At 51.0% G+C, this 26,085-nt stretch overlaps 11 protein-coding genes across 11 annotated transcripts; 7 read left to right on the top strand and 4 right to left on the bottom strand.

The window, feature by feature from the left end:
* Window positions 1–1,003: 1,003 nt before the first annotated feature.
* Window positions 1,004–1,763, top strand: M406DRAFT_326036 (uncharacterized protein; the record flags this gene model as incomplete). Its single annotated transcript, XM_040920039.1, has 2 exons — window positions 1,004–1,506; window positions 1,595–1,763. The coding sequence occupies 2 exons, from the start codon at window positions 1,004–1,006 to the stop codon at window positions 1,761–1,763; spliced, it is 672 nt and encodes a 223-aa protein (XP_040781551.1).
* Window positions 1,764–2,668: 905 nt separating this feature from the next.
* M406DRAFT_66994 (uncharacterized protein) lies at window positions 2,669–3,310 on the bottom strand (the record flags this gene model as incomplete). The annotated part of the gene is made up of 3 exons (XM_040925029.1): window positions 2,669–2,879; window positions 2,940–3,003; window positions 3,076–3,310. 3 exons carry the CDS (start codon window positions 3,308–3,310, stop codon window positions 2,669–2,671), a joined length of 510 nt encoding a protein of 169 aa, XP_040781552.1.
* Window positions 3,311–4,948: 1,638 nt separating this feature from the next.
* Window positions 4,949–8,966, top strand: M406DRAFT_336241 (plasma membrane calcium-transporting ATPase 2; the record flags this gene model as incomplete). The annotated part of the gene is made up of 9 exons (XM_040921125.1): window positions 4,949–5,098; window positions 5,174–6,250; window positions 6,314–6,352; window positions 6,450–6,615; window positions 6,840–7,849; window positions 7,948–8,010; window positions 8,091–8,207; window positions 8,271–8,812; window positions 8,858–8,966. The coding sequence occupies 9 exons, from the start codon at window positions 4,949–4,951 to the stop codon at window positions 8,964–8,966; spliced, it is 3,273 nt and encodes a 1,090-aa protein (XP_040781553.1).
* A 166-nt stretch (window positions 8,967–9,132) lies between these two features.
* On the bottom strand, window positions 9,133–9,842 carry M406DRAFT_326039 (uncharacterized protein; the record flags this gene model as incomplete). The annotated part of the gene is made up of 3 exons (XM_040920040.1): window positions 9,133–9,156; window positions 9,259–9,569; window positions 9,671–9,842. 3 exons carry the CDS (start codon window positions 9,840–9,842, stop codon window positions 9,133–9,135), a joined length of 507 nt encoding a protein of 168 aa, XP_040781554.1.
* Window positions 9,843–12,026: 2,184 nt separating this feature from the next.
* Window positions 12,027–13,134, top strand: M406DRAFT_66997 (uncharacterized protein; the record flags this gene model as incomplete). Its single annotated transcript, XM_040925030.1, has 5 exons — window positions 12,027–12,177; window positions 12,287–12,358; window positions 12,437–12,639; window positions 12,742–12,790; window positions 12,857–13,134. 5 exons carry the CDS (start codon window positions 12,027–12,029, stop codon window positions 13,132–13,134), a joined length of 753 nt encoding a protein of 250 aa, XP_040781555.1.
* A 1,248-nt stretch (window positions 13,135–14,382) lies between these two features.
* Window positions 14,383–15,171, top strand: M406DRAFT_326041 (uncharacterized protein; the record flags this gene model as incomplete). Its single annotated transcript, XM_040920041.1, has 3 exons — window positions 14,383–14,530; window positions 14,610–14,879; window positions 14,987–15,171. The coding sequence occupies 3 exons, from the start codon at window positions 14,383–14,385 to the stop codon at window positions 15,169–15,171; spliced, it is 603 nt and encodes a 200-aa protein (XP_040781556.1).
* A 564-nt stretch (window positions 15,172–15,735) lies between these two features.
* M406DRAFT_245876 (uncharacterized protein) lies at window positions 15,736–17,626 on the bottom strand (the record flags this gene model as incomplete). Its single annotated transcript, XM_040916365.1, has 6 exons — window positions 15,736–15,900; window positions 15,962–16,147; window positions 16,268–16,624; window positions 16,724–16,814; window positions 16,905–17,438; window positions 17,547–17,626. Coding segments are annotated over 6 exons (1,413 nt in total), but the record flags the coding sequence as incomplete, so codon positions are not given.
* A 1,049-nt stretch (window positions 17,627–18,675) lies between these two features.
* On the bottom strand, window positions 18,676–20,280 carry M406DRAFT_336243 (MFS general substrate transporter; the record flags this gene model as incomplete). The annotated part of the gene is made up of 3 exons (XM_040921126.1): window positions 18,676–18,771; window positions 18,826–19,454; window positions 19,626–20,280. 3 exons carry the CDS (start codon window positions 20,278–20,280, stop codon window positions 18,676–18,678), a joined length of 1,380 nt encoding a protein of 459 aa, XP_040781558.1.
* An 845-nt stretch (window positions 20,281–21,125) lies between these two features.
* M406DRAFT_271856 (uncharacterized protein) lies at window positions 21,126–22,720 on the top strand. Its single transcript, XM_040918127.1, has 2 exons — window positions 21,126–21,436; window positions 21,519–22,720. The coding sequence occupies exons 1-2, from the start codon at window positions 21,288–21,290 to the stop codon at window positions 22,633–22,635; spliced, it is 1,266 nt and encodes a 421-aa protein (XP_040781559.1). The 5' UTR covers window positions 21,126–21,287; the 3' UTR covers window positions 22,636–22,720.
* A 688-nt stretch (window positions 22,721–23,408) lies between these two features.
* M406DRAFT_221712 (uncharacterized protein) lies at window positions 23,409–23,972 on the top strand (the record flags this gene model as incomplete). Its single annotated transcript, XM_040915600.1, has 1 exon — window positions 23,409–23,972. A coding segment is annotated over one exon (564 nt), but the record flags the coding sequence as incomplete, so codon positions are not given.
* A 1,267-nt stretch (window positions 23,973–25,239) lies between these two features.
* On the top strand, window positions 25,240–25,995 carry M406DRAFT_336245 (Scytalone dehydratase complexed with tight-binding inhibitor Carpropamid; the record flags this gene model as incomplete). The annotated part of the gene is made up of 3 exons (XM_040921127.1): window positions 25,240–25,282; window positions 25,350–25,447; window positions 25,552–25,995. 3 exons carry the CDS (start codon window positions 25,240–25,242, stop codon window positions 25,993–25,995), a joined length of 585 nt encoding a protein of 194 aa, XP_040781561.1.
* Window positions 25,996–26,085: the final 90 nt, after the last annotated feature.

Here is a 26,085-nt window from a genome sequence, read left to right on the forward strand (position 1 = left end):
TCCAAATATCGAGAATCATTGGTCTGATAACGCCAAGAGATGTCTCTCCAATTACCACTGTGGTTATGATCAGCTAGAGGTGCCAAAGCTTCAAAGATGTTCACTAGCAGACAGTCTTGCAACACTCTCTCAAATAATAGCACATATTATTTTCCAACATTGGTCAAGTGCTTGGTGGGATGAGTAAAATCTCGCTCATTGCTCAAAAAAGCCGCATTAGATTAGACCCTAGCCCCTTTTGGCATCTAAGAGCTGTTATCTTTCGAGTATTTATGCATAGTTTGCCATCCTGCTTTTCACAACAAGCTATGAAGTCCATAGTTCACCGATGAAAGTGTGAGTTACAATCCCCTTGTAAAGGTAGAGGTGCTCAAGTTCCTGGAATATAATCACATCTCTTATAATCATAAGAGCTTTTGATACTGCAGTGAATATGGCACTAATTATTACTTTAAGCTTGGCTAAAAATCGCAGTCCATCTATAATAAAGGGGATTAATATTCCATCTGAACAGCTAGATTCCTTCAAGTAGTCGATGAAAGGAGCATGGTCTCTCCAACTAAGTGACATGATGTATAGCCGGTGAAGAGCCTTGCGATCAAGCCAGTAAAACCTGGTGAATAGAATCTGAGTAGTATGCAGAGTCGTGTAAATACAATTCAGCAAAACATGTTACAGTAAATGAATTCATTCACAGGACGCTAGGTGACAGTTTTGCAACATCTCTACTTGAAGCTGTAGCTCTCGATACCAGTCCTATCTTATCCCTAATTATCTGCCAGACAGGCATATGCTATATAAATCTGTCGACTCAGCGCACCAAATTCCTACATTTTCTCTTCTCATCAACATCCACAGAACGTGCTGAGACGAACAAGCAAAGACCCATCTCAGCATCACTTGATACGATCAACTTCTTAGGTAGGCAGCCCTCCTAGCTGGTCCTCTAACTATCCAACTAATGGCTTTTGGCAGATCAGACACCCACGCATCACCAGCCAAGATGAAGATCACTAATTTCATTGGTCTGGTCATGTTGGGCTTTCTTACCCTTCTGTCCCCCACCCTGGCCAGCCCTCTCACCACAGCCATTGGTCTTGTCCAAGATGACATCGTGGGTCTGATCAACAACACTGGTCACATCAACAACACTGATCATGTCAACCACACTACCAACCACACTGTCGACCACACTGATTCTGAATACACTGATTCCGACCAAGTCTTCCTGAACATCATGGAGAAGCGATCCTTCCTCGACCAGGTCCTTGTCAAGTACGGCCTCAAGTGCAAGGACGGCCTGGCCAACAGCAAGACTCCGTTCCCCGCCATAGATGGGGACGTCTGGCAGCAAGATGGCATTGAGCGGCAGTGCGCCACTCTCTTCGACTGCGACGGCCTCGTCGGTGGAAACAAGATCATCAAGCAAGCCCGGTCGCGAACCCGGCCTGTAGCACGGAGCGGCTGGGACTGGTGCAACACGAACTGCTACTGCCGCGCTATCGAGTGAGTAATGGCCTTTATTTTGCTGCACATTCACATACGTCTTGCTCGTTTACTTTTCTCCTAAAACTGACCAACATTTTGCGCATAGCGAGCCGGTTCGGCACTACCGCTACAACTTTGGCTGTGTCGACGGCAAGGGGCCTGGTTGGGTGCAGGGAGGAGTAGGCTACTACAAGCGCGACGAAGACTCCCCCATCGACATTGGAGATGGCTTCAAGATGTCCGAGTCTCGTGGCCCGGTTCGGAAGAAGAAGTGAATGCATGCCGTGGCAATACTGTGTTAGAGAAGGATTCACTAGAGCCCTTGCCAGATGGCCATGAAGATAGGATGAGATTCTAGAGAGAAAGGTTTCATACCTCGAAGTGCTCATTAACCAGAAATTCCATTACGCATCAGCATATATCACTAGCCTATCTTTTCATGTGACCGGCGGGCCATAGTATTGGCCTTGAACAACGTAACTTCGTAGAATGTCCAAGCTCAGAAATTGAGAATGTATGTTGTTGCTGAGTCTGTAGCCTCTCAAGCATTGTCGGCCTACTTTGAAGAGACATGCCCCAGGTCCAACAACCTTGGAAGTATTGTCTCGAATAAAGTATTCACGATACCTACAAGCTATCTATATCGTGTGGTCATCGTGGATTTCATATAGGCCTTTAGGAGACCAATCACGGTCAGGTTTCGGCGCAAAAACTTAGACAAGATGCCTGGATCCGCTGCACCCTTGGGCGAGCACCGAGTTTATTTCGTAAGCATTACACCAGGTACAGAAGAAAGTCTCTAACAGAGCAGTTGGAAGGGTTGGCTGGCCGTAGGGACGCCACAAACCGCCGTCGTCCTATTATAAGGTGAACCAGATCAATCAAGCCATGGCACAATTCACAAATGATAGATAAGCATCGTTGATTTAGGTGAACGTTCTTGTATTTCGCGGCCAATCAGCAATTGACTGTTTGAGTAGACCTTTCTGAAGGATACACTGGGTGTTTTATGGTTGTGGTGTATGTTCGTGAACTAGAAGGAAAGGAAGCCGTACAAAGTGTTGCTGGCGATGTTAGTGATCTTTCGGCCAAGTAAGCCAGTTGACCCTAAACCTCTTTACTCATTCCTTTAGCCGTTCTGGTGCTGGCTACATAGATCTTTGACCACACGTTGTCTTGACTACTCCGGTTTCTCATCCTTGGCAGCGGCGGAGATGCCAACCCAGGCAACGCCCTCGCAGAACTTCATGTTGTAGTAGGAATCGAATCCCCAGGCCATCTGACGCGAGGCGTCATAGAAGTAGCCAGAGTGGTTGCCACAACGAGCGGATACGTTGGACAAGGCGTTGTACCAGTCTTCAACCGTGTCACAGCGGGTATCGATTCCCGCGCTGTTTGTATCAAGCATGTTAGATGTTGAGCTTAGATAACACGACAAAGAGGAATCTTACCTGCAAGCCCAGGTACGAGCAGGACTGAGGGGTGCCTTGGGGATGTCATCCTCGAAGACAGACACTGGTGGACAATTTTGTTAGCATATGAGGGAGGGCAGATTTGGAGAGCAAATGTTTTCTCTTGAAAACTTACTGCCAGCATAGTAGTTGGCACCGGCTGGGTTGAGCAGGTTCTCACAACCGCACCAATCCATCATCTTGGCCGTGGTGGAGATCAGGGCATCAGGGTCAGGCGTCAAGTTGTCATCACAATTGATGTACATGTAGGCAGGCAGGGTGGGCTCAGCCAGATAACCAGTGCTGATCTGGGCCTGGCCGAAGCTGACGATGAGCAACATCATGCTGATGATGAAAGTGAAGGGAGACATATTGATTGTTCGTTGGTGAGTGTTGCAATGTTTGTTGATGAGTGTTGGTCGAGAGTGGAGGTATGAAAGCTTAGGAATTCTGGGAAGCTGGATGCCTCCATTATATAGAAAATCCAACCTGGCCGTTCACATGGATCAGCTGATCGACCATGAGATCATCCTGATCATTTGTTACTATAGCAGTGAAGCAGGGTGAAACACTTCATAGGCTCGAGCTCCATAGGCACGAAGGTGACCACGTTCACAACCCATTTACCAGCTCAAGAGAGTTTTGAAGTTGTATGGGACCACTTTGGAGCTACTAAGTAGGATTCATACTCAACATATGTCAGCAAGTAAAGGAAGAGTCCAACTTGTGGTTGCCCAGCTATCACTTTCTATCGCAGTCCACATTCATCATCCTACTTCTCAAAGCTTTCACAAAGTACTGTATACTTATTTCTCTGTCCAATCAGATGGAAAGGCCTTGGATGCCACAGGATTCAATTGTCAGGTGAAATCAACTGCTTCATTGCTAATTTGGAAAGTTCAGAGCCCCAAAAAAACCAGTGACCAGCCTACAGAGACCCAGCAATGCGGTGGCCAGGAGGAATGCCAGCAGCCCCTCGGATACCTCCAACCCCCCCCCCCCCCGATCTTATTTTCATTGGTTCAAAATCGACATTGAGAAAGATGGTACTCCAAGCAATAAATCAAGCAGAGGTACCTCAGGTGACTATTCATCAATCAGGGTCAATCTCAAAAACTGATCAAGGTGTTCCTCAGTCGTTCGCAGCACTTGATGAATGGGGGATGGATACGCTGAATGGACTTAAGGTTGATGATTCGCACTACGTCGTATGCCAAGAACATTGAATATACGAATACCGGTCTTGCCACGAGCTAAGGGCAACAGATTATGCCTGGTTAGTGGCTATGCTCGAGCACTTCGGTATTGCGTCTCTTGGAATCATGTCAAGTTTTGCCATACGCGCTATAGCAGAAAATTCGAGCAATAAAATATTCCAAGCATTTCCCCGCACGAAAGAACGCCTACAATACACCAGGGTGAGTGACCTGCACGCTTTGAGTAGCCCTTGATTCTATTGGTGGGGAAGTTCAGCAATCAGGAAGACTTCTTTGGCGCCTCGGCAGGCGTGGCGCTACGCTGCGTAGACCACGTCGATCTTGCACAGCCTCGCTCTATGCCTGGGCACAATCAATTTTGCGTGCATGGCGCAACACAACGCCCAGCTAAAACTAATAGACAAAAGTTCTTCTACATTGACACAAAACCTAATTCAAGCCAAGCCAAGTTCATGATGAAGCACCAAGACGCCAGTGAGTGCCATGGCTAGGCAACATGTACACAGCCTCGCGCCTGAGGAAGTACGCTTTCCTAAGTCTACCTGTCAACAGCCTTTCAGTTATCGCAGTATATATATATATATTCTCACATGATCTTGTAGATCCAGCTCATTCTTGAGAATCTTCCCTCACATCTCGAGTTTGTGCTTATTTGTTTTTTTCTTTCGAATCCAGAACAACTACATTCCATCGGCCGTGTGAGCACATCCACCGCATGATTAATTATCTCTTGCAAATTATCATCCTAAGATACGAACCATATCGGCACGCTAGACAAGGAAAAGAGAAATCATGAAAGACAGCGCCAAGTTCAACCTTGCGCCACCTGCCCTCTTAATCGACACTCGAAGCCGTCAAGGCTCAGAGGCCAGCAAATTCACGTTGCCATCATCTGCAGAATCGACGCTATCGAATCCCTTCTTGACGCCAAATAACAGCAGTGTGGGAAGCACTAGGTTTTCACAAGATTTTCTCTCCGAGAAAGAGATTGTCACAGAAAACGAGACAGCGTGTCAGGCTGAAAATAACCCTTTCGCCTTTAGCCCGGGGCTGCTGAACAAACTCCTCAACCCAAAGTCGCTCTCTGTGTACAAGGCACTTGGTGGCCTCAAAGGGCTAGAGAGGGGCTTACAAACGGACATTCATTCAGGCTTGAGTCTCGACGAGACGAACGCGCGAAAGAGAATTAGCTTCAAGTCTGCGCATGAGGCACACGACAGCGGGACCGAAATTCCAGCAGACCCCAGGTGTGAGCCCTACACTGACCGAAAGAGAATCTACGGCAAGAATGTACTTCCAGAAAAGAAGGCGACGCCCTTGTGGCTCCTTATGTGGAAGGCATACAATGACAAAGTCCTGATTCTCTTGACCGTGGCGGCCATTATCTCGCTGGCTCTGGGCCTGTACGAGACACTTGGCGTCGACCACCCTGCTGGGTCTCCGCCACCAGTGGACTGGGTCGAGGGTGTCGCCATCTGCGTGGCTATCATCATTGTGGTCGGTGTTGGGTCTATCAATGACTGGCAGAAGGAAAGGGCATTTACCCGTCTTAATGCCAAGAAGGACGATCGCGAAATCAAGGTCGTACGCAGCGGCAAGACTATCCTCATCAACGTTCGAGATGTCTTGGCTGGTGATATGGTGCACTTGGAGCCTGGCGATCTGATTCCAGTGGACGGCATACTGATTCAAGGCCATGATCTCTGTTGCGACGAGTCCTCGGCTACAGGAGAATCTGACGCTATAAAGAAGACATCTGGCGAGCAAGTCGACAAAATCCTCGAATCTGAGAAAGAGGCCAGATCTACCCATATGGACCCATTCATCATATCGGGCGCCAAGGTGCTGGAAGGAATGGGTACATTTCTGTGCACTTCAGTCGGTGTCAACTCCAGTTTTGGCAAGATTATGATGTCGGTCCGGACCCCAGTGGAGGCAACGCCGCTACAGAAGAAGCTTGAGAAACTGGCGGGGGCTATAGCAAAGCTCGGAGCAAGTGCTGCTCTGCTCCTGTTCATGATCCTGCTCATTCGATTCCTCGCCTCTCTGCCTTCCGACACACGGGATGCCGCGTCAAAGGCCTCCTCTTTTATGGTGAGATCTCACATGTTGAAAACCCAAATTTTGCCATACAGCTTACTAATTAATCATCAACAGGACATTCTCATTGTCGCTATCACAATCATTGTTGTTGCTGTAAGTTTCGTCGTAAACAGCTGATCCCGCGCTCTCCCTCCCCTCGAAGCCTGGATCATAATGAAGGACTTGTTACTGACGGTTACTGGCGCTAAAGGTCCCAGAAGGTCTTCCTCTGGCTGTGACTTTGGCTTTGGCTTTCGCGACTACACGAATGCTAAAAGAGAACAACCTCGTACGCGTCCTCCGAGCATGCGAGACCATGGGAAATGCTACGACTATATGTTCTGATAAAACCGGAACTCTGACAACCAACAAAATGAGTACGTCAACTCCAGAACTTGATTCAAGAAACAGGCTTTCACAGGATACTCTCGGACGCCGGCAGTCGTGGTTTTTCTATGTGTTGTCCCCCCTCCCAATCTCTTTCCGGAACACGTCATGACTCCCACTGGGAGTCTCGAGCCTATCTCGAAGTCATTTCTGTGTATCCGACTTGTTTCTTCAGCAGCTTCGTACGTGTGCTAACTTGACGTTTACCTTTTAGCCGTCGTTACTGGCACTTTCGACTCATCAAGCTTCACCAAAGCGGAGAGCTCGGGCAAGACGATCTCGCAGTGGGCGTCTGAGCTGTCTGCACCGGCGAAGAAAGTCATAGTCCAGTCTGTGGCGATCAATTCAACAGCTTTCGAAGGTGAAGACGCTGGTCAGTTCGCCTTTATCGGGTCAAAAACCGAAACTGCACTTCTCCAGCTGGCTCGGGAGCATCTCGGCATGCAGTCTCTTGCACAGGCTCGTACCAATGAGTTTGTGGTGCAGATGTTTCCTTTCGACAGCAAAAAGAAGTGCATGGGTGCCGTGATCAACCTCGGCAATGGCCATCATCGGCTGCTGGTAAAGGGTGCTTCAGAGATACTCCTAGAATATTGCTCCTCTAAGGTAAGTATCAACGATCTGTCCGTCAGTGCCATGAGCGAGCACGAGAGGGAGGCTATCTCGACTACCATTGGTGCCTACGCACGCCAGTCTCTTCGCACCATCGCTCTTGTGTATCGCGACTATGACGAATGGCCCCCGGCAAACGCCAGTGCCGAAGATGGTCAGGTTGTTTTCTCATCCGTCCTGCGCGAAATGGTATTCCTCGGCGTCGTTGGTATCCAGGATCCCGTACGGCCCGGCGTTCCTGAGTCGGTCAAGCAAGCTCGGGAAGCGGGTGTAACGATCAGAATGGTAACGGGTGACAACGCTGTAACTGCCCGCGCTATTGCTGAAGAGTGCGGTATTCTCGATGAGGAAGGCATCGTGGTGGAAGGGCCCATATTCAGGGAACTCAGCCATAAAGAGATGGACTACACAATTCCAAAGCTGCGGGTGCTTGCTCGCTCGTCACCTGAGGACAAGAAGATACTAGTGGCTCGACTCAAACATCTCGGCGAAACCGTTGCTGTTACAGGCGATGGCACCAACGATGCTCCAGCACTCAAAGCAGCTGATGTGGGATTTTCTATGGGCATCTCTGGAACAGAGGTCGCAAAGGAGGCGTCTGAAATCATACTAGTAAGTGGCATTGGGTATCTTATCCAATTTCCTCCTCAACGGTTTTTCAATGCACGGGAGTTTGGGCACCGCAATCAGATGCTAACACGAAATAATAGATGGACGACAACTTCACGTCGATCATTACGGCCATGAAATGGGGGCGTGCCGTAAACGACGCTGTGCAAAAGTTCCTTCAGGCATGTCGTCTGCCTTCCTTTTCCAATTGAAAATTCTTTATTCTAACTTTTCTTTCCTCTAGTTCCAAATCACTGTCAACATTACCGCTGTCCTCCTTGCATTTGTCTCCGCGGTTTCCGATCCAGAAATGCAGTCGGTACTAACAGCCGTCCAGCTTCTCTGGGTGAATTTGATCATGGTGAGAACTTCTATGCAGAATGACGATGTGATGTTTTTCAGGTTACTGAATCAAAAAATCCAGGACACCTTCGCCGCCCTTGCGCTTGCCACCGACCCGCCAACGGAGAAAATTCTGGAGCGACCGCCGCAGCCTAAGCATGCGCCTCTGATCACGACAAATATGTGGAAAATGATTACCGGCCAAAGCATCTTTCAACTAGCCGTCACGTTCGTGCTGTACTTTGCTGGCAGTAAGATCTTCCCGAGCTATAGTGAGGCGGAGCTGCGTACGATTGTATTCAACACGTTCGTGTGGATGCAAATTTTCAACGAATTCAACAACCGGCGGCTAGACAACAAATTCAACATCTTCGAAGGCCTGCAGAGAAATCATTTCTTCATCATCATCAACTGCCTGATGGTGGGTCTGCAGATCACTATCATCTTTGTAGGCGGCGAAGCCTTTTCGATTGTTTCCGGCGGGATCACGGGCCCTCAGTGGGCGATATGCCTTGTGCTGTCCTTCATCTCTATACCCTGGGCAGTGGCCATTCGACTCTTCCCTGACGAACTGTTTGAACGAATTGCCACCTTCGTTGGACATCCCGTGGTCATTCTTTTTCGGTTGCTTTCTCAAACACTACACCGCGCAGGCTCATTGTTCAAAAGACACAAGAAAGGCGTCCATCAAGATGAAGAAGCTATCGCTGGTAGGGGCACCGCCAACGTTGACGCCTCTTTCAGCAATCCACAAATCAGAGTCGAGAATATTGATTAGACAGACTAGGAGACAAGGCAACTCAAGAGTAAAAGCTCAATGTACTATAATACAATCATCAGAATACACAATTCCTGCATCTGTTACCCTGACGATGGGTATATTATGGCTCTTCCAGTAATCAATTGCATTATAATGACCACTCAAATTCCCATACCATATAGAGCTACAACAACAACGGCTCCATAAGCTGCGAAATTCGCAACAGCAGTTGGAGCAGCATTAGACTATAACAAGTAGTACGAGGTCAGCTCAAGCCTGTCTTTAGCCTTGTTGAGGATTTTTGACTCACAGAGGAGCTAGTGCTCGATGCAGAAGTAGAGGAACTGGTGGCCGAGGCCGAGCTGCTGGCCTCCTGAGCAGCGGTACAGGCCGCAGTGGTGTTGCTAGCCGTGATGGCGGTACCGACGCTGTCCTGTGTACCATTCAGAGGTGTGACGGAGAAGCCACAAGCTGCTGCGCTGGTGTTCAACTCTGGCCCGTACCATTGCCAGATATCCTCATTATCCGAGCCGGAGCATTGCAGGCAGTTGTTATAGTCCGTGATAAACGTCGTATCATTGCAAATGCTGCCGCAGTTCTGGATCTCCTCGATCGCCATACCTATCTTGTAGATGAGAATCCAAACCCAGAAACAACAATGGGTAATCAACTCGGTGGGGGGGGGGGGGGTCACACTGTTGTCTGAGGGAGGAAAGACGTACCGCAATTGTCATGGCAGTTGTAGAGCGGAGAGCCGACTGAGAGATTTTCGCGCTTCAGAAGTGTGAGATCATTCCGCTCAAGAACACCAGACGGCATTATAAAATCAAACACACTCGCTGACGCAGCAGAGGCAGCAGCAGCCACGCCGACTATCCATCGAAGAGTGACCATCGTGTATATGAGATACCTTTCTGGCAAGGATCTTGAGATAGTAAGGCAATTATAGTCGAGGGTGACTGCAGAATTATCCTCGACAACATTCGAGCATAAGAAAGTAAAAGAGGGGAGGAGCTGTCCAAAGAGGCAGAAAGGCGACAGTATTTATAAAGGGCTCGGAGCACGGGGAGAAACGGCCTCTCGCACAACGGAGTAAGTGGTTGGCTTGGTGGTCTTCACCTTGCTCCACAGAAGAAGTAACATACCAGTGATATCCCGGTTCCTAGAGGCTCATCCATGAGCAAACTTCTCTAAATGATGGTTGGGCGCGGAATCAAGAAAGCCCGTGGTCGGAACCCGGCGATGAATTGGAATCAAGCCATCGGAGCCAAGGAGCGAGCGGGACTATTGCCACGCATTTTGTATCCACCAATTCCCAAAGGGGCAAAGAGGTCTCAGCTGTTTGGCTGTCATGAAGGTCGCATTCGTCTGCTTTCGACGTAACAGAATTGGCAATTACATAGTACTATAGTAAGTATTCCTCCCCGGGGCCTCTAGAGCAATGTCTTTCAAGGCTTTGGCTCTTGAGGCAGCGGGGACCTGTGATAGCCAAGAAGTCAAAGTCAAAGTCAATAGTCGGATCCGAGCTGCCCTGGGTTCGCTTCACTTATATTCAAAAGACCTGAAGAGGACCCTGGGCGGCCGAAACGAGACCGATTGGATGAACCAAGACAGTAGAGTGGCATGATCCGAATATATCCACTTTGGATGAACCCCCATGATGATCTGATAAGATAATTGTCTTCGCCATCAGATAAGTCCAGCCCGGAACCTCGATGCTGTCTTGCCCCGCCTCTTGGTCCACAATCAGGCCTCTTTGAGCCGCTGTTGAACGTCTCATGATCACGCGACAAGATGGTGACTTTCAATATGGACCATGTATAAACGCATGTCCTGAAAAGAAGAAAAAAATTTTCAATCTTCTGGGCATACACCAGAGTGGAAGGACATCCGTTCCTCTCACTTTGCTTGCGCTGGTCTCTGGGGAGTCACTAAGGTTCACAGCGTAGCCGAGACCGGAATGTTAATAGTCATATGGGAAATTCGCAACATTACTTCTGTTTCTCTATGAGCAAGAAGCTTGGATCATGAGGCGAAGAAGATGATCATACCCACAACATCGCGCCATCCCTGGTGAGGATCCCGCGGGTCGCGACAAGAGCCCTGGGGAGCCCCCACCTTGGCAACCAGATTTTTGCCAGCTATGTTGTGATGATCCTCAGATAAATGCTATATATCAGGAAGGAGAACTATGTGATATAAAAACAATTACAGATTTGGGTAAAAATAAATAATAAATAAAAAACCTTACCCGAGCTCTTTTGATAAGCCATAAAATGGTACGGCCAGTCGGCAAACAGAGCGGCCAACGATGCCTTGACCCAGGAGCCGTTATGAGCCAGAGGGCTTTTGAAATCGTCGAACTTTCTTCCTTCTTGGCAGAAAACTATATAATTCATTATCTATCCCTCAAATGAGGCCGCTATTGGACAGCTCGGCTCGGAGAAAACCAGCGCAAGCGAGCGCCCAGACATTCTGACTCCATCGTAGCCATTCGACAAACCTGCCACTCGTGGGTCGATTAGCCTAGACATGCATGCAAAATCCCTTCACCACTCTTCTGTCAGTGTCTATGGGTCTGAAGCTGCAGAGAGTCGGTACGGATTCCGAATCATCAAATGTAGTGGGGCCCAAAGGACGAGGAAGTAACAGTACTGTCCAAACCCACCATCGGGACAACTTGCCCACCATGACTGCATTATCCTCGCTTGCCTTCCAGTCTCTGCAGACACTCTGCAGCAAAATTGGACCCCTCGTGCTACCCACCCCCCAAAACTCTGATATCCACGGGGAGACTAACTTCCTGCTCGGTCCAGCCTTCTCATCAAATCCACCCCGTTCTTCAGTCTTCGGCGCACGTGAACTTCCACCCGCCCGCCCTCCAATGTCACCCGCCGTCGGGTACATATCAGGGCCCTCCCCCTTTGCGCCTTGGAAACAATATGACTGATCTCTGATCCCCAGAATTTGTGCGACTTGTGAATATAGTGCAATCTTCAGGCCATCATCAAAGCTGTTGTCTTTCGGATCAAGTTCTGCTTTTTTTGAGACCCTTTTTTGGCCTCTTCTTTATTCAAGATGCGTTTCACCTCAACACTTGCCGCTTTGGGACTCGCCATGGGCACACGAGCTGAAACGCATGGTGAGGGGGATGAGGGCACCATCATGGGACCCGTTGCATTCCTGTGGCCGGACGATCGTAACTGGACAGCTGCTTATGACAACACGGGTCCGTGTGGCAGCCGTGCCAGTGTTACCAATCGGACACAATTTCCTCTCAGTTAGTTTCAATGTCTCCACTGCTCACCTACAAGCCTAAGTACTCACAACGTCCCTAGCGCAAGGAGAGGTTGCCCTTTCCATTGCTGACGATGCTTGGAGGGTCGCTTTCTACATCTCCTTTGACAACGGTAGGATTGCAATTTTTTTGGGTTTCGGCAGTCCTCCCCGCCATCTCGACTTTCGTATCGCTAATGAACCTCGAACAGATCCGACAAGCCAGAGTGACTTCACAGAGCAGATCGTGAGCAATGTGACGGAGATTGAGCCTGGCCACCAGTGCTATAAGATCGATTCCCTTCCCAGTACCGTCGCTGCAGGATCGAACGCTACCATCCAGCTTGAGTACTGGGCCCACTACGAAGAAGAGAATAATGGGAACAATGAGACGTTCTATGCCTGTGCAGATGTCGTAAGGCGCCCCCCCCCCCCCCCCCAAATTTGGTCCATTCTCAACGTCACACTGCTTTAGTGGCAACAGGAACATGACTGACCAGACCACACTTCCGATCAGTACTTTGTCGAAGCCTCCGATTTCTCTGTCCAAGTTCCATGCTTCAATGGTAAGAAGACCTGAATCCTTTTTCTTCCTACGTCTTCCTGCAAGATGTTGACAAGCTCCAATGCAGTGACTGCGGAGAGCTTCGACTCGACCGTGACGGCAACGTCATCCGCTGCGACCGTGACCTCCACCTCGTCCTCGAGCAGCGGCTCAAGCGGCCTAAGCAAGGGAGCCATTGCGGGTATTGCTGTCGGTACAATAGTCGGATCACTGGCCATCGTCGGCGCGGCCGCCTTCATGCTGTTCAAGAAGAGAAAGACTGGTGCTACTCCATCTGACGCTCCGATGCAGTTGGGCATGACGAAGAAGGTTCCTGACACTGGTAGCGTTATTTCAACCCATTGATGGATCATGATGGGGCACAACATCACTACTCGATAGGCAGATCAATGCTTCAGGAGACCGAACCCATGAGTACTGGGGCTCCGACGAAGCGTTGTGAGAGCATAAGAACGGAATAGGCTTGAGCGAGCTTAATGCGTTGGAGCAAAAGTAAGGGCGGCTCTGCTTTGAAGCCCGATCACCTTCTGCTGCTCATCGTGGGGGATAACGTTTTCGTCATGTTTTAATGAATTTATGTTGGCGATGGTATGGGACCAAGCCCAAGCATTTGCTGCCGTTTCAAACCATCGGTACAGGCAAGTCGCCTGCTCGTTCCTCTTCACTCTTGATTTGTGAATTCATTTCTTTCCATTCATCATTCTTTACCGCGTCGTTGTATCCTTCGTTCCTCTTTTCCCTTGCTTCCTTTGATCATCTGATTTTGAATCCGGATACTATAGCACGTCGTTCTTCAACCTTCAATTACTTCCATGCTGCCAAACATGCAAAACTCAAATCGCACTCAAAGGCTCATCTGACAGGGTATGTCACGCCTAGCACCAACCTTTTGTGGGGTTTTCTGTTTTACGATCTTATCATTGTTTCAAGGTTTCCGTCTGGAGCAGTTGGGCTTTGTTTGGTTTCCGCTCCAGCCTCCACATCCACTCTGGCTGCCCAGAGCGGCGTGCTTCAAACTTAACCAGTCTCCTGAGGCCCACTTCTTGGAAACGCCGCCGTCAGCTTCTTAATATGGCTATCAGCCCTTTGGGACATGCTAGGCCTTAGAGCCCGACGCCCGGCCTCTCATTGTAACTGATCCAGGCCTAGAGGGCAATGTCTGATGTAGACTAAATCTAGGGGTGGACAAGTCGTCGTGCACCGACACGCTGGACGCCTTCGTATTCTGAAGATCCAGCTTGTATAAGCACCGTCCCTGCGTATTGATTTTTGACTGTGCGTAGCCCATTTACTGGAGGTTCAAGATGTGCAAAAGGCGAATTCGGATTCTTGTAAGATGGGCTTCTGAGGTTGCCCAGCGTTTATAATATCCCTCCGGTCCTCCCCTACCCAAAAAAAAGACAAACGAGAAACACAACATGATAATTATCTTTCTGCACATTGGTGGGCAAGGCTGTTCAAGATCCTTTCGTCTCTCTTACCCAAGGAGGATAATATACTACGCATTCCTTCCATCCTGGTTACTTGATAACAGCATCCCCATTAATCATCTTTCAAATTCGATTTTGTAATATACCGTCATTTGCTGCCGCGATGAAGGCGATCTTCGTCACCGTTTGTACCCTGGTTCCCGCCTTTGCAAGCCCCATGGCTTCTGCTGGACATGAATTGGCTCAACGAAACACTGCGAGTGCCCTGGATGCCCTTTCATCGACTATCAAAACACATACTGCCAATATCAGTAGGTAGCAGTACCCTCAAGCCACAGAACGATAACATTATTACTTTTTAGGATATAACTGATTGGGGCACCCTGGTAGATCGAACCCTCGCTAGCCTTCCAGCAAATGCGACAACACCGTCCAGCAATTCCACGAATAGCAACATCACCGAGGAATACAATCTGATCGCCATTGCATTAAATACAACATCTTCGACCCTTGCTGGCAGTTCTAAGCGGAGCGTGCCGCTGCTTGCCGGCGCCGATGAGTGTGATGCGACATGCCAGCAAGATATATATAACGAGCTCGGCAGCCTATCTGCTGAGATTGCGTACACTATGGAGGGCTGCATCGAGAGAAATGCAGTTGGTAAGTCTACCAGGTCTCACTACCCCAGTACCGTTACACGTTACTCAATCCTGCCACATGAATTATCAGATGGTACTGACTAATTCGGCACCATTTAACAAATTCAGACATATCCACATCCTCGAGCGTCCTCATCACTGTCGTACTAGCTCTCGCCAATCTCACCAATGACCTTGGAAACGTGGTCGGTGGAATTGCTGGCGTCGTTGTCCAGACACTGCAGGCGGCCATGGGCACCGAGATCGGTGGCATTCTGGCTTCTCTTGTCTCAGTACCTATAGTTGTTGATTGAAAGGGCTCATGACAGTTTCCACAACAAGTATGGATCTGGCTGGACCTTGGAAATCTTAGTTCTCCTTTTCAATACGAAAAAGTTTAGCCCCTGTGGTGATCTCTGTTCTGCGTTTGGAGAGTAAAGTATCCAAATCAGCAGGTTATTGAACATTGTCCGCGGCATTTAAATCTGCAAAACAACGTGCTGCGCATCCTTTGAGGTGGCTAGCCGTCAGCTACACCCAAGGCTTGTCTTTCACAACAATTGGTGTACTCCCTACTGCACAGGTATTACATGGTTATGACAAGGGAGTTGATGTTTTCCCTGCCACTTGATAGGCTATCCTAGACGGTGTTCCTGGTAACATCTCACAACTGAGGCACTGGGGGGGGGGGGGTCTCTGAGGTGTAACGTTAAAATAAGACTATGAAGAGGCCGAGGTTGCTTTCGTCGGAGCTCGCTCTCAATATAGAGAGAGAGTACAAGGCCCGCGTGGAGCTCGATTGGCGCACGCTACAGAAGATCTTGGTCCGCTCCATGAATCGTCTCCGAATGCTGCGATCCTTTCGGAGCTTCCATTTCTCACTCCTTTGAAGTCTCACTTTGCTCTCCCAGATCGGACACCCCAACCGTTCTCTTCGGACCCTGGAACCAGTGTCGACCCCCAAGACCGAAGGGAAGAATCCAGCCAACTAAACTGACAATAGTAACAATCCCAATGCATATAGGAGCGTAGTTGAGAGTTTGCTTTGGTTGAGTCAGCGACAGTGCATGGAAGCTTTGCGGGGATCAGCAGGGAGAAACTAACCGCATTGACGGGATACACCTGTGGCAAGACAAGCACTATCAATTGGAACATGATATACAGACAAGAGATGGTTCCGACGACGACGCTCCACTTTCCAAGGTTGAACCCAGCCGGCTTGAAGTCGTGCCTCCCGATGGTGTGCCTTGCCGCAATTGGGAAAAGGTAGGACACATTCGTCGCGATGGTCTTAAGCAAAATATGATATAATTAGTTCAATGTCCACTCGGAGGAGTGCATTTCCCCCTTCTGGTGACCTCGACAAGTATCTCGTCAGATGCTTTCTCAGGGGAAAAGGCTGCTGCTTACCGCGGTAGCTGTGATAGCGCTGAAAGCAACAGTCGAGCCGATGACTGCGCAGGTAATCGCCACACTTAGGAACAGCACAAGATAGGCGGCATTGACTGGAACCTTATTCTTGCTTAATTTGCGGAAGTACTTGGAGAAGGGGAGTACGTCGTCTCGAGAAATGGCGAAGGTGACTCGTTGTGCCGACATGAAGCAACTGGCGGTTGCGCAAGTCGAGTCGATCCACAAGATGACCAAGACAGCTACCGCTCCGTTCTCCCCTAGGAGCTGAACCAGGTACTCCGCAAAATTGTTGGTGTACTCGGCAGAGACAATGGCGTCAAAGTCCTGCATACAAAACAGAACCATGATCAAAGTCTGGCAGTTTGAGAAGGTCTGTTAGTCCAGCTCACATCTGAAAAGGGTGGGAAAGGGTGGGGGAAGGATATAATGTTTCCTTACTGGGACAGATAAGACCCACGCACACAGCGTCGCTCCCCACATGCCCTTTGCTACAGTGTCAGACGCATCGTGAGTCTCCTCGGCAAGATGAGCTGATGCATCGTATCTGTCTCTTGGTTTAGCAAAAGTGCCCCCAAAAAAAGTTGGAGGGAGGGGGCAAAAGTCTGCATTTGGAAGTTTCGAGGGCAGAACTGACCCATAGAATTCCCAGGCGCCGAAGAGAATACAGACGACCCAAGCATACGAATCAGAAGCTTGCTTCTCGGTGCCCTCGTTGATTCCGTTGTAGAATCGACCAAAGACACCCTCTCGAGATTGAAAGTTGCCCGCTGCCTTGACAGGGAACCATATCCAATAGAAAGCGAAAAGGACGAAGAAGATGAAGACAGCGAAGCGAAAGTACAGCTTCAGGGCGCGCTGGCCCAGGACGTTGGGCAGCATGGCAAAGATCATGCCGATCGCCGTCAGCAGCCACGAGAACCATCCCGTGTATATCACGGTCGAGTCAGGATATCTGACCTCCAAGCCACTGATCAGGAGATTGGTCGCGCCCTGCTGGACACCTGGGACGACACAGATCCACCCGGCCCAGTTCCACCAGGCCGTCATCCAGCTGAGGAAACGGCCGTACTTGTCCCCTCCAAGGCGGTAGGACCAGAAGTAGATGCCACCGGCGGTAGGAAAGGCAGAAGCAATCTCAGCCATGGCCAGGGACACGATGAGTGCGAAGCTAAGTGATTTGAATAGAGATCCGTCAGCATCACAACACTCTTAGCTTGAGAGCTGTGCCCACGCAGGAAGCACAACATGTCCCTCATCGGCTTTCTTTTATACGTACCCTCCAATCATGGTCCAGTTTGCAAAGGCTGCCTGTGGTCCCCCGGTATACATGGCGAATCCAAACAGAACCGGCATACCTGCGTTTGATTCCAGTCAGTATATTATGTATGTCTCAAGAATGGAGTTGTCTTCACAAACCTGAAACGAAGTTCATGGAAATATACGTGGCAGCAAGGTTCTCAAAAAGACCGAGATGGCGAAAGAACTCTGTATCACTATTAGTTATTTGTCCCTCGGTCTTTCTCTTCTTCGTTTACTTCACAATCCAGGGAGCGTGCCTTGCTTGTATCCGAGCTTTGCGAGATGCTGCTCGTCCGTGGACAAGACAACCGTCTCCCCGACGGAGAAGTCGCCATCGACCGTCGACTTCACCTGTGATTCAACCTTGGTGTCTTCCATCTTGTGTCGTGCGTGAGGGATTCTCGAGGCAAAGATGTGAAGGTACTGAAGAAGAGGGTCAGGACCGCGGCATCGGCCACGAGAGGCCTAGATTAAATGTGTAAATGGCATATCTGGGGTCGAGCTATGCGGCTTGTGGTATCTTTATGGCTTAGTCCTAAAATGACATGCATACCCGACTTATCACTGGTATGTGATTACCTCGGCTACCACTACCGTAAACGATGCAGTGGGCAAGCCATGCGTGTCTGGGGTGCTCGATAAGATACTATCCCCCCCCCCCTCCCCTCTCAATCACTCAGCGGGCATGCACTGCAGATCAGGCGTGTTGAGGGGGGGGCTGGGCTTGGCTTTAACCAAGGTTGGAGTTGAGCGTGTAACGCAGCACTGCCGCTTATAGCCTCAGCGCATGGCGGTGAGTCTCCTGTACTCGACATCTGAGGACAGATTGAACCCTCGTGACCGTGAGCAGGCTGCTGTGGTCCATCGATTATCATATCGTTAGCAGTGAACACGCGCACATTATTCTGATACATGCGCCACAATCGGCCGGGCGCTATACTATGATACAGCCGATACCAGGGAGCGAAACGGGCCGGCATTTATACAGGGTATCTTATCTATTCAATGCCGAAGGGAAAGGGCTTAGTAATTTATACCTTCACTTTCTAGTTTATCTATCTTGCCCTCCATGGGACAAGATGGGGTTGGATAACAGACCAGGGAACCTAGACTGGTAGATTCTTCGATATGTGTCCCTTGGATGGCAACACCTTATCGTCATCGCCTTCGTCCTCGTCGTCGCTTGAGAGCCGTAGCCTAGCCTCCAGATCATCATCGGACGCCACATCGAATGCATCCATCGACACTCGAACGACAGCAGTCTGCTCCATGCCCTTGACAGGCTCGTGCTTGTACAGCTGAATGTTGATGAACATGACAAACAGCCCGATGTCGTAGGCAAGTCGGAGGGCGCCTCCGACTACAAAAGCGATCCAGAACCTGTCGTTATCCGCAAGCAGGCCCGTGAAGCTCGGGCCTGTGACGTTGGCGAGGGTGCGTAGAGTGCTGGTGATGCCCATGACAGCCGTGCGCTCCTCGGGCTTGACGACGGCGGCGATGAGTGCCGCGCGCGGTGCCTGGTCCATATTGTTGAGCCCCACCCTCAGAAGGAGGAGGGCGAAGGTCAGGAACTTGCTCTGTGGGAGAGGAAAGATCAAGACGGCCAGAGAGGACGGGATATGCGTAAAGACCATGGTGTTGACGAGGCCAATGTGCCTCGACAGGGGCCCTGCGAAGACCGTGGAGCAGGCGGCGAGGAAGTAACTAGCTGAGAGCACGTCGCCCAAGGTCGACTTGGGCAGATGAAACTTCTCATCCATGTAGTACGTCGTCAGGCTCATGGAGACCATGCCGTCGGCGAGCGAGTCGACCATGAGCAGGAACCACAGGGCGTACATGACATTCCGCGTCTCTTTCGATATCTGGGCCAATCTGTTGGCCTTCGCTGGCGCCGATCGCCCTGTCACCTCCCTGACGGCGCTGTGCCGGTCGTTGTGATGGATGTTGTCGTCGTCGCCGTGGTCCACAGGCCTGAGCTCGTGGTCCTCCCGTAGCAGGCCCTGGGCCGCCTCGCCAGTCTCGCCCTCCTTATCGGCGGCGGGGACCTTCAGCTCACACTTCGGGGAGAGAACGAAAGCGGCCATGAAGGCAAGGGTGCCCATGAGGGCATAGACCGCGAAGCAGACGTGGTATGCGGCGAGGAGGGTCCAGCCCTCCCTGGCCTGAAGCCACGACACAAGACGTCCCGCTGCGGCGGTACCCGAGGCGGAGCCCAGGGCCGCCGTCGTGATATACCAAGACAGGACGTCGGCGCGGGTCTCTGGGACGGTCAGCTCCGACAGTGTGGACTCCTCGATGGCCCTGAAAGGACCAGTGTCCCCACCCGTAGCACTGAGCACACCCACGCAGGCAGCCGGAAGAAGAATCCAGTAGTTGTCACTCAGCGCAAAGGTCAGGCCGGCCAAGACCATCAGACTGGCGCCCCCCAGCAGAGTCCGGCGGCGACCCACTCTGTCGGCGATCAGGGAGATGACAAGCGAGAGGATGACATCGCCAACGAGCGTCAGGGTCAGAAACAAGCCGATACGGGAATCTGAGACCTGGAGCTCGTTGAAGAACAGGGCGAGGATGAGCGAGCTGGCGCCATAGGCGAACATGCGACAGCAGCGCGCAAAGATGATTAGCCACGCATCCCGACCCGTGATCCAGAGCGATGCGAGTCCCGACTCGTGGTAGGCATATTTGTTGAAGAGGGCGGCGATCGAGACCATGATTTGGGGATTGTGTTGAACAGAGCTGTGGAGGAAGCGAAGAAGGAGGAGGAGGAAAAATTTTCAAGATGATGGTGTAGGACAGTCGGCGGAGAAGAAATAAATATACGGAGTGGCTCAAGAAAAACCTCTTTAGGGAAAGACAACAGAAAAGATGGAAAAAGTCGGTCCTCGACCACGATGTTGATGATATCTTTGCTTAGTGATTTTTTTTTATCTTTTATGTTTGACTCTTTTCTTTCTTCCCGTCCCTGGTGCCTCCAAGTAAGGAAAATAGTCACACGAGACAAATTGAGCACGCCTCGATGATAATGATGATGCAAAAGGCCCCAACTTAGATCCATCGCGCCTTCCACTGCATGTTGTGACTTATTTGAGTGAAGACCGGTACCGGTGTCGGCAAGCGGCCCCCGCTCGCCCATGAGTCGCCATCGCCGCTCGGAGCTGTCGGGAATCTTGTTTACTATGTCTATAGTTAGTAAGCACCGGTAGGTTTGTTTTACTGCTATGTGTGTATGTACATACATTTGCATATCTATATACTCATTATATCGACGGCCATACATGGAAACATCTATATTGTACATTACAAACCATGGTTACACGTTTCGGCATGAGGAGAAAGGACGACTGTCTACTCCTTCTTGTGATACATTGCAATTGCGACCAATGACGTAACGTGTTGTACTGCGCCAGAACACTCCCATCAACTTGAAGTCAGCGCGTCCCTTGCGTGCCTGCCGTCTCTTACTCCTTATTGCACAAGCCATACGTCATTTCAAGGGGGGTTTCTCGTGTTGGGTCTCGCTACTACGGTTGCGACGACATTGCACTCATCACCTTATAAAATGCAAACCCCCAGCTGCATGTTGTGTGTGCATGAATAAATGTATGGAATACCTCCTATGCTGTGTCCATAATCCATCTCCGTCTCTGTGCGACCATCTACCTGTCCTCTCGTTTCTTTAGACCAACTTCGCGAAACGCTAGTCTTCTCTGCTCGCAGGATGGCTGAGTTGGCCGCAGGAGCCCTCGTGGCCGAACAGGTCGTCTCAACAGGCCTCGAGGTCGGGGCCGCTGCCTCGCTTGCCAGATCAACACAGCCTCTCAGGGCCACCTTGAGCCAGATCACTACCTCACCTCCCTCAGATTCCCTGTGAGTGGCTCGGCCGCCCTTGAGCGCCGAGATTGGGCGGAAGGGGCCTTCCAACGCGACGTCGAACTGACCAGCCTTGTAGGCAAGCACTCGCACGCTCTCATCATACAGTCACTGTCATCGGTGACAAGGCCTACATCTTTGGCGGAGAGCACGCCGGGGGGAAGCTCTGCAGTGCCGACGTACACGTCTCATCCATCCCCTCAGCAACGACACCCACGGCAGCATACAACTGCTACCAAGCACTTCCTGTCAAGGACGCCACCACAGGAGAGCTGCAGGTCCCTTCTCCCCGAAAGAACCATGCCGCATGCGTGAGGGGCAAGTATCTCCTAGTCCACGGCGGCAGCGATGAGAGCGGGGCACCGATAGATGAGGACGCCTGCATCTGGACCTGGGATTCAGAGACCTTGCGGTGGGCTAAGATCCACGCCGCAACCCAGATCGGGAAGACGCTCACCCCGAGGGAAGGGCATGCCATCTTCGTAGACGAGAAGCAAGACATCCTAGTCCTGCACGGCGGGAGAACAGCATCAGGGCAGACGGGAGAGACTTGGCTCTACGACTTCGACGCCGTCGCGTGGACCCAGCTGCCGTCCTCTCCAGCTCCCTTCGCCGGGGTCTCTACCTTTGTGGACGGCACGCTGTATGGCATCAGCACCGACTCGGAGCTCGGCGGCATCATACATGTCTTGAGACTCGGGTCCAACGCTACAGAGCGTGCGAAGCCAGACGCGCTGAAATGGGACAAGGTGGACTTTCCCACGAATCCGCTGGCTCCAGGGCCCAAATCACGCACCGGTGCTTCACTGCTGCCCGTGTCAACCGGGTACGGCCGCCACTATTTGTTATACTTGCTAGGGCGCAAAGGTGGCCAAGACGATGGGGGTGAGCAGCAGCCGCTGTTTCGCCCTGACGTCTGGTCGCTGCAGGTCCCTTCACGAGGCTTCAGTGCCGCGGCTGTCAAGGACGCCATCCGGGATAAGCTCCCCGGCAGTGTGGAATCGGGAACCTACAGCTGGGCAGAGGTGGAAATTGTGCCGACAGAACAGCTTGAGCACGAGGGGAAAGTCCACCCCGGGCCGAGGGGTTTTTTTGGGGCGAGCCCTTGCGCCGATGGGAAGGCTGTCGTATTCTGGGGAGGACTCAACGCTAAGGAGGAGCAAGAGGCAGACGGCTGGATACTAAGAATTCTGTAAGACACGGATCCAGTGGGGAAAGCTGCAGTCTAAGAACAAAGAGACATTAGAGATTATGTAGGCAATGAAACAGGCTTCAAGGTTGATATTCATAATGTCTCTCTGAGATGTTGATATGTACCTCATGAACACAGGGTTAGGGTAGTTAGTCATGCTAGCATGGAGCTGTGCTGTGGACATGGCCGCCATCCTCACAATCTTCATATATGCCTGCTACGCCTTGACCTTGGGGTAAAGAAAAGAAGAATGATGACCAGCAGCATTGTGATGACTGTTTTATTCAAATAATGGAACCACCTGACATACCTGTCAGTTGGCTGCTGCAAGTCAGGTCCAGGAACCTGAAAGAAAGTCGAGGCAGGTGTCCCAAAATAGCCCGAGGCCCTTTGTTTACTTTGTTTCCTGCATCGACAAACACCCAACAGAGGTCTTTGACTTTAGATCTGGATCTCTTATGGTGACTCTGTTATGGACTGAGGCTCCCCTCCTCCTCCTCCTCCTCTTCCTCCTCCTCCTCCTCCTCCTCCTCCTCCTCCTCCTCCTCCTCCTCCTCCTCCTCCTCCTCTTCTGATTCTGTTCCTGGAGCTTGCCTCATCTTCTAACATCCATCTACGACCTTGGTTGCCCATGAAGTCATCACTACAAGCAACACCACAACGAGACACCAGCTTAAGAACATCAAATTCTTATCATCAATCACGAAGCCCAAGACAAGCCAAGACACCAGCCCAATCACAACACACCCTCATACCAGGACCAGCACAATGGCAGCAGATGAACCGTCTGTGAGTCTGCGATCTCTGCCTCAAGGCTACTCCTTCATCCGCAAGGGGAACGCATACATCACAGGAAACTGCCGCAGGCAGACTCAGGCAGTCAGTCAGACTGTACATGTTGTTCTCGATTCCAGCAAGAAGAAGCAGCTCGGTATTGCTGTCCCCACCGCCATCCTACAACACGTGCGACAGCAAGAGTCCGAGACCCGAGCAGGCCGGGCTGCCAACGTCCAGAAGCGAGACGCGTCCATCGAGAAGAGTCTCGAGAAGCTCATCCTGCACGAGTTCCCACGGATCCCCTCCTCATCGCTCCCCAGGGTCTTGAACACGGCACTGCAGAAGGGGAAGGGCAAGGTTGGCAGGACGGGGACACTCACGGGCCGCGAAAGGGCTCGCCTGGCCGTGAGGGCTCACATTCGCCACGCCGAGACTCCCTACGATCAGCTGCTGAGGAGTGGCACCCCAAGAGATAAAGCACGAGACCTAGTTGCATCCCGAATTGAGTCCATTGCTCGCTCCTGGGGTAGGGCACCCTCAGGTCGGACTTCGGCACGACCGAAGCCTGTACAAGCAAAAGCAGCAGCTGTCAAGCCTACAGCTGTCAAGCCACCGGCTTCGGTGTCGGCGGCGAGGACGACGGCCCCAGCAAAGTTGTTGGCTGCCAATCCAACAGGAACAAACCAGGAGAACGTTATTGCACAGCTACGCAGAGCCAACCCGCCTCGTCCGTCGGGACAAGGGACGCAGTCCAACCGGCATCCTCCCACGTCGCCAATTCTCCTTATCGACCTCACAGATGACGACCACTCTTCAGATCATGCTTCGCCTCAACGGAAGCCCCTGCGAGACCTTTCGTGCCAGCAGAGGCGCATGACCAGGTCAACGCAGCGTATCGAGCACTCCATTCAGGTGCTTGCCCAGAGATTGCCCGATTCCCCTGCGCCCATGACCCCACCAAGGTCTATAATGCGAAGCTCATAGCAGAAGCACCAATTCTCTCCCATATTCAGGGATATAACGTCTGCTATGATGAGACAACCCGAACGAGGGATTAGCGATTCGTGAAAATGCAGCCACCCCACGGCGGCCGATGGGAATAAGGGAAGGTTTCGTGAAGGAAGGATGGCTGGTGCCTACGGTTTCGACGTCGCCAACGGAACGTATATTATGTAGCAGGAAACCTAGGCTCGTACAGAGATGTGTGCTGCGTCATCCGCTTGAAAGTCTGGCGCGAAGCACCATTGTAATAGTACTGGTCTCACACACTAATCATCCTTGATATGTTGATAGAAGGGAAAACCCCCAAGGCAGGGAGCAGCTGGAATTACTAGATACAATCTATAATCTATGGGAAAGTCTACCTAATGTACAAAATCAAGTACTTCATGCCACATAAAATATACGCAGTCTTTAAATCTCACCCAGCGGTGGCGTTCATTGTCAATGATCATTGGTCAACATACCCGTGACGCCTCTCAGCTCGTGCTGCTCTATCCATCACACAACAGCGAGTGGTCCAAAGAGGACCACGCCGTTCAGGAGTTCCAGGTCGTCCAAAACTCGGACCATCTCAACTCTACGCAGGCCCGACGGCGGCCTGTTGCGCAGTTCCCCAACACACCTCCGGGAGTCCGGGTCCGGTGTTCACGGACCGGACAATATGCTTGTCCAGCAAAAGGAGAACAGATCAAATCTTTCAAAATGCCGTCCTTTCTCAGATCTTTTTTTTTTAAGTTCATTATTTCGGGTTCCACTTCGTTGAACAAAGGAAGAAGAAAAAAAACCAAAAAACCTCCCGTATAAGTGGACAGCTCAACATCTGGTCACTATGGGTTCCAAGCCAAATATTTCAGATGAGATCACATTCCCTGGTAAGGTGGTAATTTCTTGTGATATGAAAATTTGTGATGGAGACTGTCTAACGGGATCGAATCTAAGATTATCTCGAGCTGAATGCCGCTCTCTTCGAGTGGGCTGACAGCTACGATGCCAAAGATTGGGAGCGTTTGAGCAAATGTATTGCTCCCACCATTCGAGTGAGCCCCTCCCGTTCCCTCTTACTTCTCTTCGTCTCTTTTTCTTTTTCTCTCCTTCTCCCTTCTTTTTCCTTCACCTTTTCCTGAAACTCATTGCCTCCAAGGTGGATTACCGTTCCTTTCTCGACAAGATATGGGAAGCCATGCCCGCCTCCGAGTTCCTCGCCATGATCAGCGACACCTCCGTCTTAGGCAATCCGCTGCTGTGCACGCAGCATTTCATCGGCGGCTCGCGCTGGGAGAAGGTCTCGGACACGGAGGTAATCGGTCACCACCAGCTTCGCGTTCCGCACCAGGTCTACACGGACGCCTCACTTCAGGAGGTCAGGCTTAAGGGCCATGCACACAGCTACAACAAGCACTGGTACAGAAAAGTGAATGGCGTGTGGAAGTTTGCAGGTCTGGCGCCAGACATCAGGTGGGGCGAGTATGAGTTTGATAAGATCTTTCAGAGTGGTAGGGCAAATTTTGGCAAGGGGAAGAAGGTGGACGAGAAGACCGCGACGATGGAGCAAGTCAGGGAGGTGCAGGCTGCGGTCGCCAGTTGAAGACGTAGCAGTCCCAGAGGGAAAATGGACTTCATGACGATGAGACATCGAGGCCGAGTACTGTACGGCGTGACCGTTGTGCGACGAGCC

The sequence above is a fragment of the Cryphonectria parasitica genome (assembly GCF_011745365.1).
Source record: "Cryphonectria parasitica EP155 unplaced genomic scaffold M406scaffold_1, whole genome shotgun sequence".
Taxonomy (NCBI): Eukaryota; Fungi; Ascomycota; class Sordariomycetes; order Diaporthales; family Cryphonectriaceae; genus Cryphonectria; species Cryphonectria parasitica.